Below are 16,508 nucleotides of genomic sequence, written 5' to 3' on the forward strand. Positions count from 1 at the left end.
TTTTTTTTTTGGTACAACGATAGGGAAGAACAAATCATTATAGTGCCTAATTTAGTGAATTACAGCAGAACACCAGAACATATACGCCATTACATCCGCCATAATGTCACGATGAATACACCATCCGCTGCTGCTGCTTACGAGTGTCACAGTTTTAGCACATCAGAAAGAGTGATCCAATTAATAGCTAAATCTAATTATGTACAGTAGTTTGATGAGTTATGAAGACAGCTGTTGCAATATTTCTTTTACTACCAGGCCACCACAGACTCAGTTATGCTCCATTTTGTTTTTTAACAGAAAGGAAAGGAGCATCAGATTCAGAACATCGTATTCAATGGGATCATAATAGGTAGTTTATATTGCAGCAAGATACTCCGCAGATGGCAATAAAGAGAGATTCAATTCCCATCAGATAATGAATCCTCTACCTTTCTACTGCAATGCAATTGTAATGGGGAAACTATGTTAGTTATATTCTGCATCTTCTCCGCTGTAACAGAAGCTAGATTGAAGTTACTTGACTCATTTTTTCTCTTTTCAACAATTTCGGTAAATACTTGAAAGCCATATATAATAACACTAAGAAAAAGCCTAAAAAAGAGCAGGATATTAACTAATTTGATTTCTAGTTTCAATTCCTGCACTGAATTTTAAATTGCTACATTAAAACTTTTCTTTTAGTTTAAAGGTGCATAAAAGGGTTGGAGTTGGATATGTTCATGCAAGCATATACTTTATAAATTTAAGATTATAAATATAATGTGACAGCCTAAGCACTTGCAAAAGGATAGACTGGGCCAATGTTTGTTTCCCTCTAGACTGAATTTCATGTTACTTAGATAAACAGATGGGCCACTTGTGAAAGGTAGCAGACAAGGAAAAAGGATATTATTTTCTGGGTCCGGTCCTAAAGTTCGAAAAGCCACAAAAAAGCAACAAGGGACTTGAGAATTCCAGCCAATATGTTATATTGATTCAGAGTTTTATTTATGGTGGGATCATCATTTGCAAAGCAAAAGCTATCATCTTTACATTTACAGTTAATCCTGGGATTCCTAAAATTCAACAACTTGTAGAAGCAAAAGTCAAGTGACTTTTGGCCCAAAACCATAACAACGCTCAATAACAAGTCAAACACTGAAAACTGAACTGTAGGACCAAAGAAAGCAAAAAGAGAAAAGCCTAAAATTCACAAAACACATGTATATTCATTTTCATTTTGACAAACAATTTCTACAAACATGATAATTAGAACTGGTCTAGAAAAAGCTACAGCATCGCACACTCTACAGTTAATTCAATTATGAAAATGACGTCATGAATCAAATAAACTCACCTCACCGGGCCTTCTTCCGGGACTTGAATGGAAAATTGGACGGCGGCGAGGGTGAAAATTCAAATGGCAAGTGAGGTGGTTCTGCCTCACCGGAAAGCATCCCTACAATTTCATTCATCGTAGGCCGCTTGGTTGGAGATCTCTGCAAACAGAGCAGTGCAATTGTAATGCAAAGCAGTGCCTGATCTTTATCCAATGAATGTATTAAAGGATCAACAAGATCCAAAAGCTTCCCATTGTAAGCAAGTTGTCTAGCCCAAGAAATCAAATTAGCCCTCTCAAATTCCGACATGGGTGAGGCGGTTACTTGCAGAGGTCTCCGACCTGAAACCATGACAAGAAGCAGAACACCAAAGCTGTACACATCACACTTCTCTGATAACTGGCCACCGCCGCCGTACTCAGGAGCAATGTAACAAACAGTTCCTCTCATACTAGGCGTGCTACTGACACCGCCGCTCTTAGGGATCTCTCCACTTGCCCAATCTTGACTATTTCTTCTTCCATTTCTCAATTCGCCACTGTATCCATCTAACCACCAATCAATGCTCCCTCTGCTCCTCTTCTTTCTCTCTTGTACTACATCATCATCCTTCTGCCACCATGAGTCTCCGCCATTACTCGAATTAAGTCCTCTCTTTTTCTTCTTCTTCTTCTTCTTTGTAAGCTCATCGCAGAACTCTTCCTTCCACCATTCTTTGGGCTTTCTGTTTTTCTCCTTCTTTTGCATTCTTTCCTCATCCAGAGACGCCCACCATTCCAATCTTTTCTTGTGCTTCTTCTTCGGCTCAATTGTCAGGCTTTGGGGTCTCAATAGATTGTTATCAACTGAGCTAGGAGAGGCAATCCATTCACTTTTAGGTCTCTCCTTCTTAATCTCACTCCCAATCCACTCCATTACATAATCTTTCACTCTCCCGGATTCTGACCCGCCTCCATTGTCCTGTTTCCACCACCAGTCCCTTCTTGACCCTCCTTTCTTCCCTCCGTTAACTAAATCCTTTCCACTGTCAATACTAACTTTATCAAATGCAGTCTCTGAAACACTCCCCTTATCCACTCCCATCTCCGGGGACACTGCAGCAGCCATCTCCGGTGATGCATCTGAATCTACAACCCTAACGGCAAAACTCTCTGGGGATCTATCAATGCCTACAGCAGTAGTACTATCTTCATATCCAGTCACCACACTCTCCGTCTCCTCTAAAATCGATCCGTTATCTTCCCCAACTACAAAAGCTTCCTTCTTTTCCACAACATTCTCCTCTGTCTTCAATCTCGCAAGTCCGAAATCACCAATCTTTGCATTAAAATCTGCGTCGAGCAAAATATTACTGGGTTTAATATCTCCGTGAATCACTGGTGGATTACAGTAATAATGTAGATATTCGAGTCCTTTAGCAACATCAGTTACTAAATCAAATCTTTTTCCCCAATTCATAAGTTCTTCACATTTCCGATCTAGCAAAGCTTCCTGAAGGCTCCGGTTCTCCATGAGCTCGTACACCAAAATGAGCTTCCGTCTTCGACGGTCAGAGGAGAATCCGAGGAGAGTGACAATGTAAGGAGAGTTGAGAGAGGAAGCAAGAGAGAGCTCGTTCTGGAACTCGCGCTCCCCTTGGAGTGAACCATTGGGGTCCATAAGCTTGACAGCTAACGGCTGGTTTGTTGGAGGAAGAATGGCTTTATAAACGGAGCCAAATCCACCATGGCCAAGCCGGTTGGACGGAGAAAACGAAGCCGTTGCGCTCCGAAGTAGGGAGTAAGAGAAGCGGCGACATTGTTGTTGCTGGTGGTGATGATTAGGAGATTTAAGGTCTGATGGAGCTGTACGGTTACGGGACAGTTTTCGATAGAAAAAGAAAAAGAGGATAATGAAAGAAAACAGAGTGAGACTGAGGGCTCCAGCAAGAACTGGAGGAAGGAGACGCAAATGATGAAAGTGGCGGTGGTGGTAGTTGTGGTTGTTATTTAAGGGCGGCGAGGCAGGGAGGGATCTAAGATGGCGAGATGGCATGGTGTAAATAGAAATGAAACGGAAGGAGATATTAGGATTTCATTAATGAAATAGAAACAGAGAGCGTTATGTCTTCTTTTTCGGGTTCTGCTAGTGTTCTTTTAAGCTTACTATAATATGGTTATAACTTCTTTCTTCTGCTGTATGTGTTCAAAAGACCAGCTTGTTACGGTTTTCCATTCTGGAAGGATAAGGAGAAGGTGTTGGGATGACAGGAACGTCGTAGGATATCGATGCCTGTGATGCTAGTTGCTTTGACTTTTGGCTGTACGTGTCGCCATTTGGTTTGATGGTTATCGTCTTAATCTAACTGTCATGTGAGTCGGATTTTGTTGTGATCTAGCAACTAAATATTTTACCTGGGATGTATTAGACACGCGCCCTGTCATGGGCGTGGGATGTATGAGAGATCACGTGGAACATTGATCTTGAGCCTTTCCTTTTACAGTTTAATCGTTTGTGGGGTCCATGAGTCAGCATTTAATAATTCAGTACTAGTTATGAAACGGAGTGTTTTTCCAATTCAATAATTAACGAAGAACTATAACCTTAATGTAATAGTGTTTTTTATGGCTATTTGAATTTTTTTTTTACAATAATTAATACTAACAATTTAGCTTTACAGAAAAGTACGTTCTAAAAAAAAAAAAAAAGAAAAAGAAAACTTTACAGAAAAATAGATTATAAAATAATTTTATTATTTTATATAGAAAGATAATATCTATATACTAAAGATGTATTTTTAAAAAAATATATATTTCAATACTATAGACTGCTTTATTTGTTTTTTATTCACAGGAAGTAAAACAAAGTTGGCCCTCGTGCTGGGGGCTTTGACCTTTTTCTAACTTTGCGGTGGACTTTTCACTAGCCTTTTCAATTGGCAAAGACCAGATTGCCACACAGCCAGATGAATGGATTTGATGTTTCAACATATGTCAAAGGGTAGTCGGGAGTAATTTGGTGGAGGGGCAGGGCACTAACTAGGGTAGTGAAGCAGCTTCGTAAAAAGAATATGACTTAGCAGAGGAAACCATAAAAAATGGTCTTTTAACCGCTTACGAGAAAGAAAATCCAGAGAGTAAAACAGGAAGACTGAGATCATGTGAGTCCCACCCACTCTGTCTCTCTCTCTCTCTCTCTTATTACAAATTTACAAGTCTTCTTCGAACCCACGCTTGTCGGGGGAGATGAGCTGAGCTGACCGGGAGTGTTGACATTTCCTAGACTGTTGTAAATCAAAGAATATTCCCTTTTCTTTTGTTTATTAAGTAAAACAGCTGGGTCTAACACTAATTTAAACCCATCAAAATATTTTGAAAAGAATTGACAATACAGGAACAAGAATGGAGATTGTGTATGATACGAAGCAGAAGAATCCACAGCAGAGCAAAAAGTGTCGGCATGTGGCTTATTACTTGAAGACAAAAACAGGTTTGTTTTTGGCTCTCTGATACCAAACATAGATATTTGAGACCATAGGTTGTTTTTTCACGTATATGTTAAAATTCGATTTCACGGGACCAATTTCTTGATTTGGATGAGATCACGAGTGTGCTCTGCTTTCTTTTTCCTAACTACGGAACTATGGATCCTATGCTTCGGCAGAGTTCTTTCACATAAGTCCAAGTGTTTAATAACAATACGGCAGGCATTTTGGGTTAAAAGCCATGGGAAACTGGGCGGGCTGGGCCCATAAGTTTCAAATCTGGTCCTCAACGGACAAAAATATCAATTTATCAATAACAAAAATGACAAAAATATTAGTCTACAACGGACAACTGCTCCGCTGCAAATGGCACAAACGATTATCAATTTATCACAATAAAACGAATGCCAGATATGTTTTCTAGAAAACACAGAATCGTGTTAATTTGTACATATTGTTTAAAAGTATATTGTGAATACACGTATGGTAATACAGTTGAGAAGGGAGAATAACCGATGCCCGTCACAAATTAACAGAATGAAGAATACTGGAAAAACACTGTGAAACAGTGTGCAAAATAAGTTATCTCAACCTAAGTCATGGGACACCAAGCCAAATGCTTAATTCACATTTTATTCTGCTGCAATTGCACTACCGAGGCTTTGCCCCGCCATTTTCTTGCACGCTATGGACTGGAGTGCTAGATCCACTTCTCTTGCTGGAGTGCCCGGTAAATGTCCTACCCACCAACTTTCCTGCTTTGCTCAAGCCGCTGCCAACAGCTCCAAGGCCGCTGCCCATGATACCCACTCCAGCACCAACGCCAGTTCCTACAAGCCCAACACCAGCACCGAGGCCAGTTCCAACAGCACCGATGCCAGTTCCAACAAGACCAACTGCTCCATCAAGCGCATCCATTGTGCTCCCTATGACTCCAGCTTCTTTTAGCTTCTTTCTTTCTTCCAGGATCCTCTTTTCTTCTTCTAGAGCAGCCAACTGCTCCTCCTTGTTAAATTCGTGGTAAAACACCTGCAAGTCCAACCCAAATATATGACCAGACATGAGAATGATTTAGAAAACAATTGGGAAATTATGTAGTCTCAAGGCCGAAAGGAAAAAAAATATATATATGATCACTTTTTTTGTCTTACCTTAATTGTAAGAGTACCTCTATCCTTCTTATCCTTAATCTTCAACATGTCAAGTGCAGGTAGCAGTCTTAACTCCAGTTCTTTCCAAGTTTCTTCTTCCAGCTCATTTAAAGGCAATTTTACTATTCCCAACCTCTTGTCTTGCCCAATATCCTGATCAAAGACCTGTTGGAAAAGTTTCAGACAATGACTAATGGGTTTGGCATATTTTTTTTCCCAAAAGACCAACTATAAAAAGTCGTAATTAGTCTCTCTTTTTCCAATAAAACAAACAGAACTGCAACACACAGTTTTTTCAGCAATAAAACAAAAATAAAGAGTTTCTGTGAAAAAGCTCATCAGCATTACATTCCTCAAAAGGCGAAATCGCATGGCATAAGCAGAAAGAGATGGAGTAAAAGAAATTTAAAACCTCAAGAGTAAGCGACTGTGTCTCCTTGTCTTCAGCAATCAACTCAAATGTGTGGTCCCAAACAGGATTGAGGTTGTTCTCAACTACATTTGTTTTAACCTTGAACATTGGCCGAATGTGTAAAACGACATAAGGATCAGATTTTCCAATCATTTCCATGTTCTTCAAATCACTTGCTTTCACTACCGTCACTGTAAGCTTTCCCTGTGGTTTTAGCTCTAATTCACTGCATAAAATCCCCCGACGCAGGTCCACCCAAAGAAAATTATTAAAATTTATGTAATAGAGAGAGACATACTACTACCACTATAAAGATGACGAGGTAAAACATTTTCCTATATTTTAACATATCAAATACCATGGCAGCAGTAATAGAAGTTTTGAATATGAACATGCTGAATTATGTACTGACTTGATTGGGATTGAATCCTAAAAGCGTAAGATGACGCATCATTTTCATCTAAGCATTTCGAACTCAATTCAACAATTGGGCAGTAATGCAATGTGATACGATTGAAGCGAGCAAGGAGCAAAAAATCAAAAATATTATGTTACCTCAAATCAACAGGTATACCACCAATTGGAACAACAATCCTGTGGGGCCACTGAAGCATGTCTGTAACAATTGAATGCACAGTGTCCTACATTTTGTGTAAACAGCACAGTAATGAGAAAACCTAATCAACAGGGAAAGATACTGCCGGGTGGGGGGTATACAAGTGTTCTGATAGCAGAAGGAGAACTCACATCAATCATATCCGATAGCCCAGGAATTGCTGTTAAGCTGCCACCAACAGCTTTCAGAACATAATCGATTTTAGGCTTTGGCTGATAAATGAATCAACAATTAGTCATTTCCAAAACAAACGAAACTTATAACAGTGTCTACAATCACTTAATAAATTTCTCATCCAATTCATAGTGTACTAAATTTTCTAAGTCCATAAAGTTGAAAAAGAAGGGCAATTCTCTTGTTGTGTTTCTACTAGAGCAGCTCATTTGTCACCCCTTGTGTCAATAATGCCATTATCAATGATAGAGCTATTTTGAGTTGTAACACAAAAATATGAGTCAAAAAATGTGGAAGCAAACAATAATCATCCTATGCTCAAAATCTCAATCTCATTGGGATGAGATGTGATAGCTTTACTGGGGTCTCCTCTCATTTGCAACCAAAGCCAATGAACCATCTAATTTACTGAGAGGGAGAAAGTAAGATAATATGTATTGACCAAATTGAATGCAACCATCAGGTTCAACAGTTGTACAGTATTACAATCAAGCATATTAGGTTCAAGCAGAGTTAAGAACCCAGAAAAGTTTCAAAGTACCTCAGAAAGTAGAGCAACAACAACAGCAGATATACATGGTATTTCCTCAGCAAGTTGGAAGATAACGCGAATTACAGTATAAACTTCAAGGTCTTTTAACTGCATCACATTGCACCATGAAAACATTGAGATAAATATTCTCATTAAGATTTGAGTGAATTAAGAGAAATCAACATAATCTGGTAAGTCATTTATGTAGAAACCTGAATGGGTATAGAGGCAACAAGTGCAGCTTCAACGCCTAAAATGATGCTTGGATCACCACCCCATCGAAAATCAATATCCATAATTATTTGACCCTTCTTGAGGTTCTGAACACGAATACCTGCATTAACTAAGTACTTAAACCAGGAAAACATGTAAAAGGAAATGAGAGGAAGTGCAATTCAGTATGAACATCACAAGTGTGCCTAATAGTTAACAATGTCCTTATCAGTGTTCATTCACCTTCCTTGTGTTTGAGTAAACATCTGAGTGCGTGTAAGACGTAGCAACCGTAGTTACTTTTTATGGAATTATTGGTTGCTGAACCAATTATAACATATCTCAAAGACGTAAGAACAAAGTAATAAAGATAACTAGAGCATTATGACAAATACATGCAATAAAGAAGGGCCATCTATTGATCCATACCTTCAATCTTGGGTGGCACAGTTCCAAGAGAAAATTTGCTAAACTTTAATGAAGTAATCCCTGGTGGTCGATAGTCTTCCAATAGTGGTTCAACAGATTCTTTAACCACCATCGTAGCTGCCTGTATACAAAACATCCAACAAAAATGACATAATATCTAAGAAAAAAAAAACTTGCTTTATAGAGCCATTAAAGTTTTCTTAAGTCTTTAAACATCATTCTTCTCCCTAAAAAAAATTCCCTATTCCCCTTTTGCCTCTGTCATTCCCTTTTTGCAGATCTACTTTACTCGTTAAAAGAAAGGAGGAAAAGGGAAGGAATTGAATAATAGCTGTTTTTTTTGCTTGAAATGAAATTATCTACCTTATGGAGCGAAAAAAAATTATCCCACAAGCAACAAAGTATCCCACAAACATTTTTGTAGACTAAAATAAGTAACAATAAAAAGGCAAAAGGCTTACATCTGCAATAAATGGCCATAATTTGCTCAGTAGCTTGTTCAGCCATTTCACCTAACAGATCCAACAAAGCATGATAAGATAAATTGGACTATGAATATGATAAAAGAGACTTAGCAACAGGTGAGATCCAATCATACAGAAATATGCTTTCTGATACAGAACATATACCTTTAGAATTCAAGAAATGCATTACAAGCATTCAGAATAATTCAAACACAATACTCAACTTATTCAGTTGCCATAGACAATTTGGCGAAGCAAATTGAAGTGTTGGTAAACACTAGGTTAAAAAAGGATAGGTCATATTCAACTCTATATCTGAATATAAAGAAGGTGGATATTAAGAAACTGAGTCATAAAACCAACTAAAGTATAACTTTCTGTAAAAAAGAAGGAGCACGATGACAAAGAAAATCAACCATATTATGATTATGATCATACCGAGAGAAATATGATAAAAAATATTCTTTGTTAGTTATGAAATTACTAAACTGCACACCTGAGTGACCAAAACATTCACATTTGGCCAAAAAAAATATATTAAAAGAAAACACATATGCAGGATCACTAACGGTTCTATCCACAACTGTGCTTGACAATGAAAACAATAGAATACTAAGCAAAAGGCAGACCTGTTCAAAGACAGGAAAAGATATCCATTCAGGAAAATTATCACCACATATTTTCTTCAAATCATCTCTGTTTAGGGACCCGAGGAGTTTTATATCAACTGCCTGCAGAAGAAAATTTATATAGTGAATTATAGCACTACAAAACGATTTAACAAGCTTTAATAGTTCCATATAATAAAGCGAAATTCAAGAAATATGACTGCAAAAACTACAACTACTAGAGTGTGCATCAGATAACCTAATCAACAATCTACGGACAAAATACATCAGCCACAAGCATGAGCATCCATTAAATATGATGAATTAGAGTACAAAGATTTGCATGAATATAAGTGAGTAAGAATCAAATATTTTACTGAGCTAATTATCACAGAAGAACACATTCTCACACTCTTCGTTTAAACGTGCTTCTCAAGCTTGCATCCTAAGCAAATATTCAGGTCAGAACCAAAGGATAGAGAAATTAAATTCTAATTCCCTGATACTGAATTCTTAAGCAGAAACTGACCTAGCTAATTAACTACCTATCATAATACTTAACAAAAGGCTTAATCGCAGAAGTTCCTATCCGAATGATGAATGGAAGCTTTACTAATCAAATTCAGGCCAATTCACAAGCAAGACAGCAAGAGCAGTCTCCAGACACTTGAGACAAGTTCCAAAGCTCTGGCTCAGGTAATGAAACAAAATAGGGAGCATAATAAACTTATTTGGAAGAAATCAGCCAAGAAAATACGATTTGAAAACGACTTGAATAACAAAATTAACGCACCTTCGCTACTCGCTTAGTGCTTCGGTAACTCATCATGTGTTTCCATCCCGCCATCACCCCGATCCCAAAGATTATCCCTAGAAAGATCCCAGAAATCAAACCCATTTTCCCTTGTATTCCTAAAGAAAATTCTCCTGAGAAGACAGAAAATCAATTCATCAGATAGAGAAAACCAAAATTCCTCATACAATTACCAGAGAAACACCAAACTTACAGCGAACCAGAAGTCGGACGAATGCGTGGAATAGAAAGAGGGGATAGGAATTAAAATTTGGGGATCAGTTATAAGAGATGAAATGAAAGTATGAGTAAATGCTTTACGCTGTGTAAAAATCTAGAGTTTCTCTCTCTAAAGAGAATTGGTTTCTTGTGTCTTAAAAGTCTCTATCGACCTTTCGTTGTGGTGTGGGCATTTGCTCCACAAAATTGGAAACGAAAATGAAAAAGCATTGAAATGAAGGTCAGGTAGGCCAGAGGACAGGGTCGGCTTCTATCCCTCCGTCCTGCGTGTGCATTCAATTTCAATCCTCTTGGCATTCAATTCCTTGTTTTCAGTTTTACAGGTCTCTCCGTTTTTTGGTTCTGTTTGGTAACATCTCATAGTGTGTTCCGTTATTTGGGAATGTAAGAATAAGAATATGTAATAATTGCATTGGATTGGACCTCTTTCTATTTCTTCGTTTTTTGTTTGTTTGGGGCTATTTCGAGTTCCTGTTCTTGTTCAGACTAGCCGTTTCTAATCTCGATTTGGATATGTATGCTTGAAGCATCGTAACAATTTAGCACTTTTTCTTTTTTTTACATGATTTTATACGCAGTATTATTTTCCCTTTTTTATTTATTTAATTTTTAAGAATTGCGTTGCGTTTCATTGCACGTTGGTACGTTATGACCAACGTGTTAAGGTTTTTTTTTTTTTTTTTTTTTTTGGGGGGGGGAGACATTGATTAATATAATGAAAGAAAAAAAGTTGGGAAGATTATATGAATACTTGAGGTGAAAAGAAGAAAAACTTTCAAGCCATTCTTAATTAATTATTACTCCGTTCAGCATTAACTTAAAAATATATTTGATTAGCAGCATGTGCTCAAGTTTCCGTTCAATGTGGATATTTTTATTAGAAAATTATTGTGAGTTGATTATGGTGTATAAGATTTAGATATGGAAGGATAATTACTGCAGATTTTGTATATTAATTTCAAAGTATATGTGAATCATCACAATTTGGTTGTAGACAATGATCTCAAATTAGTAAAGCAAATTATTGAACATAAAATTCAAAGGGAGCAAATAATTTTGAAAAAAAAAAAAAGATTGAAGTTTCTATTAGTTGTATGTTCGATCCTTTTAGTTGTTCATTTTAATTATATAAAAAAAAACTTCACAGAGTCCATGGCTCCATTTGAAAACTGAAAAATAATGAGAGACTAAAAAGTAAAATGCGTCATTTTCTTTAAAATTATTATTTTATTCGTTAAAAACTTATCGCCATCGACAGTGAAAGCCCTGTAATGGCTAGCATCGACGGTGGCTATCTCGCTCTCGTTAACCGTTATATTAAACAGATTTGGTAGTGGGTACTCTATCCATTATTAGTAAAAAAATATATTTTAAACAAGTTCAAAATTTGGACAGTTAAAGATTTACGGATACCCTACCCGTTGAAGAAGTACTTTCAATGGGTTTTTGCATGGATACAGGTAGTAAATATTCAAAACGAGTTCGAATATGAATACTTAAATAGGTATTTAAATGGGTTTAAAATGGATACGGATAGTAAAATTTTAAACGGATATCTATACATGTAGTTTCAAATTCACGGTACCGGCTCTGCTTTCGTTCTATTAATAGGTGTATTAAATCAAGAGTATGTTAAATTTTAAAATATTTTTGAAATCTTTGGATTAGAGATGGATTTGTGAATGACTCTTTTATTCATACATAACACTCTAAAACCAACGAAATCAATAATTTTATAAAATCATTCAAATCAATAATTTTTTGAATACCATCAAATTTGTATGGACTTTTAAAAAGTTATAATTAAATACCATCAGATTTTGATGGATTTTAAAAGAGCCTGATACAAAATTTTAATAGACTCTAAAATAATCTAGACTTAATACCATTGAAATTTTAAAATCTTTTAAAATATTTTAGAATCTAACATACTTCACCTTAATTTGACAACTCTTTAGATTTTTTGTTTTGTCCAAATAAAGTAGATCAGTTTAAATATTAATGGCTAAATTCTTAATTATGATTTGTCCAATCAAGTTTAATTTTATTCTTTTTTACTTGTTTGAAGGATGAAAGACTTCGAGTTTAAATCATCTTGACAGCAAATAATTTCATTAATTTACCAAAATTTTACTAATTTTACCTATTATTATGTAGCATCCAGTGATATGAGGAAATCATCATGGCATAATATTTGAAAAAATATTTAACGGGTTTCAATTTTCTTCCTCTTTAAGCTTTACTAGCATCACTAGTTAATCCGACGCAGACATTTAGTGTACCTCCAAAATTCAAAACAATAAATCACATAAGCAATCTATCACACTAATAATTCCAGTAACCAAATCAATCAAATGGTTTGAAATTGATAACATCTCTCTCTTTTTTTTTTTTTCTCTCTTTCTTTTAAAAATCAAAGTATATGATTCATTTCCAGCAAAAGAATCGGAGACAAATACAGAAACTGTAATCCGGACAAGAATATGATTATCCGTGGAAAACGGGAAGAGAGCATTTCGCATCTACATCCTAACATGTCCAAACAACCTGCTACCTCTATCCAAATCACCAAACACACACCGAAGGATTCAAAAACGTGGGCCACCTCTAGTCTCTGGATCACCAGCGAAGCAGAGTAACGCCGGCTACAGCAAACAGAACGGCACACGCAACTCTGCGCATATCAGCGCCGTCCTTGACCCCATAATTCAGCGGGGTTTCTGATCCCCCGGCAATAGTAATCGGCGGGGGCTGAGCTGAGTCGGGACCTGGAGGTTCTATGTACGGAGGCGGCGGAGGCTGGTTAAGGCTGGGCGGCAAGCCAAGGCCGTGATTGACTTGGATCTCGAAGGCCAGACCATGTTGGCATTGGCTGCCGTCATCAGCATCGGAGAAGAAGTAATTTGGACCTTCAATAGTCAACGCTACAGGAATGGTCAACGCTTCACCGAACGCCGTGCTTCCACCGCCGAACTGAAACGTATCGCTATCCAACGCATCGTCCGTTGTGCAGCTCCTGAATGTGCTCTCGTTATATGTCTGGATCACCGTCTGATTAGAGTTCGTGTTGAAAACTGCACGGATCACAATAAGAAAGAAAACGGGAAAGTTTTAAACTCGCATGAAGAGTATGATCGAAAACATTAAATTAAAATAAAAAACAATTAAATAAAGCTTACTGAGGAAATCTCCTAAGTTGAAAGTCTGAGCAGCGGCCCAGGAGGAATAGTTAGCGGCGGCGGCGGTGTTGGTGGTAGAATTGAAGAACCAGCCGGCGTTACCTCCGACAGTGTGGTTAGTGTAGGCCGTTGGACGGGTCTGTGATGCGGCCGCAGCGATCATTAGAGCTGTTATCGTTACACGCATAAATGTAGCCGCTGTCATGGCTGCACGGCGCGGTTTGATCGAATGACTATTTCGGCGAGTTTGTCTGGATTTATACTTGGGTTTAAAACGGGGAGCTAAGGGATGCGATCTAGTCAATGGAACGATGGGCGACGGTGGTGATTCCTGGATGTTGGACACGTGGGTATGGGTCCACAAACGACACTTTAAACTGCTCCCTTGTTTTCCGGTTCAAATATGCATCTAGAATTTAGAGGTGGGAACTAGGAAGCATGATTTTAGTCTTTAGAGTTATTTTTTCACGCAAATAATATTTTTTCTTATCATTTAATATGCTCCGTTGAAATTCATTTAACATGAATTGAAAATGTAGAATGTATTTATAAATAATTTTTATTAATAAATTTTTTATATTTGGGATAAATTTAAATAGAAAATTTATTTGCTTTATTTTTAAAAACATTCTTAAATAATAATTTTAAAAATTAAAAGGATGAATAATTTTGTCATAAAAGTTTTATTTAAGTTCATGAAATTCATTTGAAAATTTCATTTGAAATTCATTTTTACTTTTTTTTAACCAAACACAAAAATACTCTTAATCAAAATTCCATCTTAATTTGTCTTGAAGATGAAGTAATAATAAATTAATAAATTCAGATACTCTAATTCACTTTTTATAATGCAATGGTATCTTAAAAGTAAATTATAGTGTAATTATACTAAATTGATAAGTTTATGATCCTTATTATACAAAGTTCGATTTATACTAATAACTTGAAAAGTTTAGGTGAAATTGATGATTAAACCGAATAAAATTTATAAAATTTTACTGAATTCATTTATTCAAAATAATGATTTTTTTTTTGAACAGGGGAGAGCAGTTATTAAAAAAATTAACAGTAAATTTTTTTTCACAAAGGTTTGCAATGCATGTAATTTTACCATTATAATATTAATTATTGCTTATATATATATATATTACGGGGTTGTAGATAAAGGCCCACATAACCACGGTCCTTGAGATGTTGTTTGTTTATTCTTGCCTTGGCAGGTGGAAATCGCATATATATATATATATAATTATGTTATATATTACACGTTTTTTAATTTATATTAACATATATATATTTTGAAAAGTTTAGTTATATTAATAATAGTTTTAGATAACACAAATTTCTGATTACGATCTGTAATCTCCACCGTCAAACCTTGATTTAACATCTGAAAAAACAAAAAAATCTAATCTCCCAAGAGGTATAGAGGCTGAGGCATGCGAAAGATGCCCCACATCGTACATCATCCACCGGTTGCTATGCCATCGCCACACAGTCACATCACTACCAAGGAGACACATCAGAAAATATTAGCCCCATCAGGGGATGTCAATATATGTCATCATATCTGCCATGTCCTTGGATGACATGTAGCCAAGTCAACCCACATCATAGACCATGTCATCTCCATTTTTGCCTCATCATTGCATGACGCATCAGCAAGTGCCAGTTCATTGTGGCTTTCTCTTGGGGCTTGGTTCTTAGCCCATATTTGCAACCCAGGCTTTTATTTTCCCGGCATTTCATTTTGCAGCCCAAATTAGCGGGAAATTTTGTATTTTCTTAATTGTAAATTTTCGATTAAAATAATACATATCATTATAAATATAATTAAATCATTTATCTTTGAAGAAAATTATGGTTAAAAAATACTTTCAAATAATTGTTTTTCACTGTAATATTAAAAATTAATTAAAAATTTTTAAAACTTTCAATTAAAAAATATATTTAATTTATAAAACCATAAAAACATGTAAGATATTGCTGATGTGGCCAAAATATCATTTTTAAAATAATTAAGGCGAACCACGTTTTCATATTACAAATAAATAAGTTAAGATAATTTTAAAATATAAAATCAAGATGAAAGCCTGTAAAGTGAGGATCTCATAACTTGATGAATCTCGAGTAAAATTATGCCATTTAAAATATTTATTTTTTTTTAAATTAGGATTAAGGTTTTCTTAATCTTTGATATTTTGTAATATTAAGTTAAAACCAATACTCTTAATTTGTCTTTACATGAATTGACAAATCTAAAATGATATTTTAAATGAGATCATTCATCAAATTTTCACACTATATAATTATTAATTATATACCAGAGCTCGTAACACATTATATATGATATTTTTCTTTTCTTTTTAATGTTTTGTTTCTCGTTTCTTTTTTATGTTTAAACTTTATAATTATACAAAACTCTAATAGTTTAAAATTTATTTTTTTAGATTAGTTGTTCAAATTAAATATCAACTATAAATCAAATTGAATTTATCGTCTTACCAAAATTCATGATATTTTTTATTTATTCTTTATAGAATAATTTATCTGTAGAAAATAATAATAAATAATTAAATGAAAATTTTATAAAAAATAATAATGCAGTTATTTTTTTTATTAAATATACACCTTATATAGGGTAATACAATCAATTAAAATTAAATTATTTTTATTTTTAACTAATAAAATTAAAATTTTTAAAAATATTATGTTTGTTATCCAATACATACCTTATCTAGTATATAATTTAATCTTAATTTATCCAATAAAATTCAAATTTAAATGAAAAATTAATGTGACTATTAAAATCAAATTACTTTTATTTTTCAATTAATAAAAGTAAAATCTTTAAAGACATTTCTTATCATATTTAATATATTCAATATATACATGTAATGTCATTGCTTATT

At 35.3% G+C, this 16,508-nt stretch overlaps 3 protein-coding genes across 5 annotated transcripts; all 3 read right to left on the minus strand.

The window, feature by feature from the left end:
* Positions 1–19: 19 nt before the first annotated feature.
* Positions 20–3,665, minus strand: LOC105643087 (Protein kinase superfamily protein). Of its 3 annotated transcripts, none has more exons than XM_012228143.4 (2): positions 1,340–3,665; positions 20–435 (listed from the first exon to the last, which is right to left on the minus strand). In XM_012228143.4, exon 1 carries the CDS (start codon positions 3,354–3,356, stop codon positions 1,341–1,343), a length of 2,016 nt encoding a protein of 671 aa, XP_012083533.1. In that variant the 5' UTR covers positions 3,357–3,665; the 3' UTR covers positions 20–435; position 1,340. The 3 variants fall into 3 exon arrangements, with proteins under 3 accessions (XP_012083533.1, XP_012083532.1, XP_020538376.1); XM_012228142.4 differs by having other exon boundaries at positions 20–438; XM_020682717.3 differs by having other exon boundaries at positions 20–493.
* Positions 3,666–5,171: 1,506 nt separating this feature from the next.
* On the minus strand, positions 5,172–10,779 carry NTMC2T4 (Calcium-dependent lipid-binding (CaLB domain) family protein). Its single transcript, XM_012228144.4, has 12 exons — positions 10,392–10,779; positions 10,178–10,311; positions 9,406–9,507; positions 8,774–8,824; positions 8,313–8,433; positions 7,883–8,004; positions 7,680–7,778; positions 7,096–7,176; positions 6,904–6,989; positions 6,349–6,574; positions 5,937–6,101; positions 5,172–5,814 (listed from the first exon to the last, which is right to left on the minus strand). The coding sequence occupies exons 2-12, from the start codon at positions 10,280–10,282 to the stop codon at positions 5,437–5,439; spliced, it is 1,536 nt and encodes a 511-aa protein (XP_012083534.1). The 5' UTR covers positions 10,283–10,311; positions 10,392–10,779; the 3' UTR covers positions 5,172–5,436.
* Positions 10,780–12,775: 1,996 nt separating this feature from the next.
* On the minus strand, positions 12,776–13,982 carry LOC105643090 (early nodulin-like protein 18). The gene is made up of 2 exons (XM_012228145.4): positions 13,597–13,982; positions 12,776–13,491 (listed from the first exon to the last, which is right to left on the minus strand). The coding sequence occupies exons 1-2, from the start codon at positions 13,799–13,801 to the stop codon at positions 13,037–13,039; spliced, it is 660 nt and encodes a 219-aa protein (XP_012083535.1). The 5' UTR covers positions 13,802–13,982; the 3' UTR covers positions 12,776–13,036.
* Between the last annotated feature and the right edge of the window lie 2,526 nt (positions 13,983–16,508).

Source organism: Jatropha curcas, chromosome 5 (genome assembly GCF_041381405.1).
Source record: "Jatropha curcas cultivar XTBG-Jc1 chromosome 5, XTBG_Jcur_1.0, whole genome shotgun sequence".
Classification (NCBI taxonomy): domain Eukaryota; kingdom Viridiplantae; phylum Streptophyta; class Magnoliopsida; order Malpighiales; family Euphorbiaceae; genus Jatropha; species Jatropha curcas.

What these genes read in the sequence shown, in the direction of transcription:
- LOC105643087 (XM_012228143.4), bottom strand. Translation starts at nt 3,356, where the DNA reads ATGCCATCTCGCCATCTTAGATCCCTCCCTGCCTCGCCGCCCTTAAAT.
- NTMC2T4 (XM_012228144.4), bottom strand. Translation starts at nt 10,282, where the DNA reads ATGGGTTTGATTTCTGGGATCTTTCTAGGGATAATCTTTGGGATCGGG. An exon ending in GGCTATCGGATATGATTGAT is followed by an intron (nt 6,990 to 7,095) that starts GTGAGTTCTCCT and finishes CACAAAATGTAG; the next exon opens with GACACTGTGCATTCAATTGT. An exon ending in CACAGTCGCTTACTCTTGAG is followed by an intron (nt 6,102 to 6,348) that starts GTTTTAAATTTC and finishes CTTTTCCAACAG; the next exon opens with GTCTTTGATCAGGATATTGG.
- LOC105643090 (XM_012228145.4), bottom strand. Translation starts at nt 13,801, where the DNA reads ATGACAGCGGCTACATTTATGCGTGTAACGATAACAGCTCTAATGATC. An exon ending in CAACTTAGGAGATTTCCTCA is followed by an intron (nt 13,492 to 13,596) that starts GTAAGCTTTATT and finishes TGATCCGTGCAG; the next exon opens with TTTTCAACACGAACTCTAAT.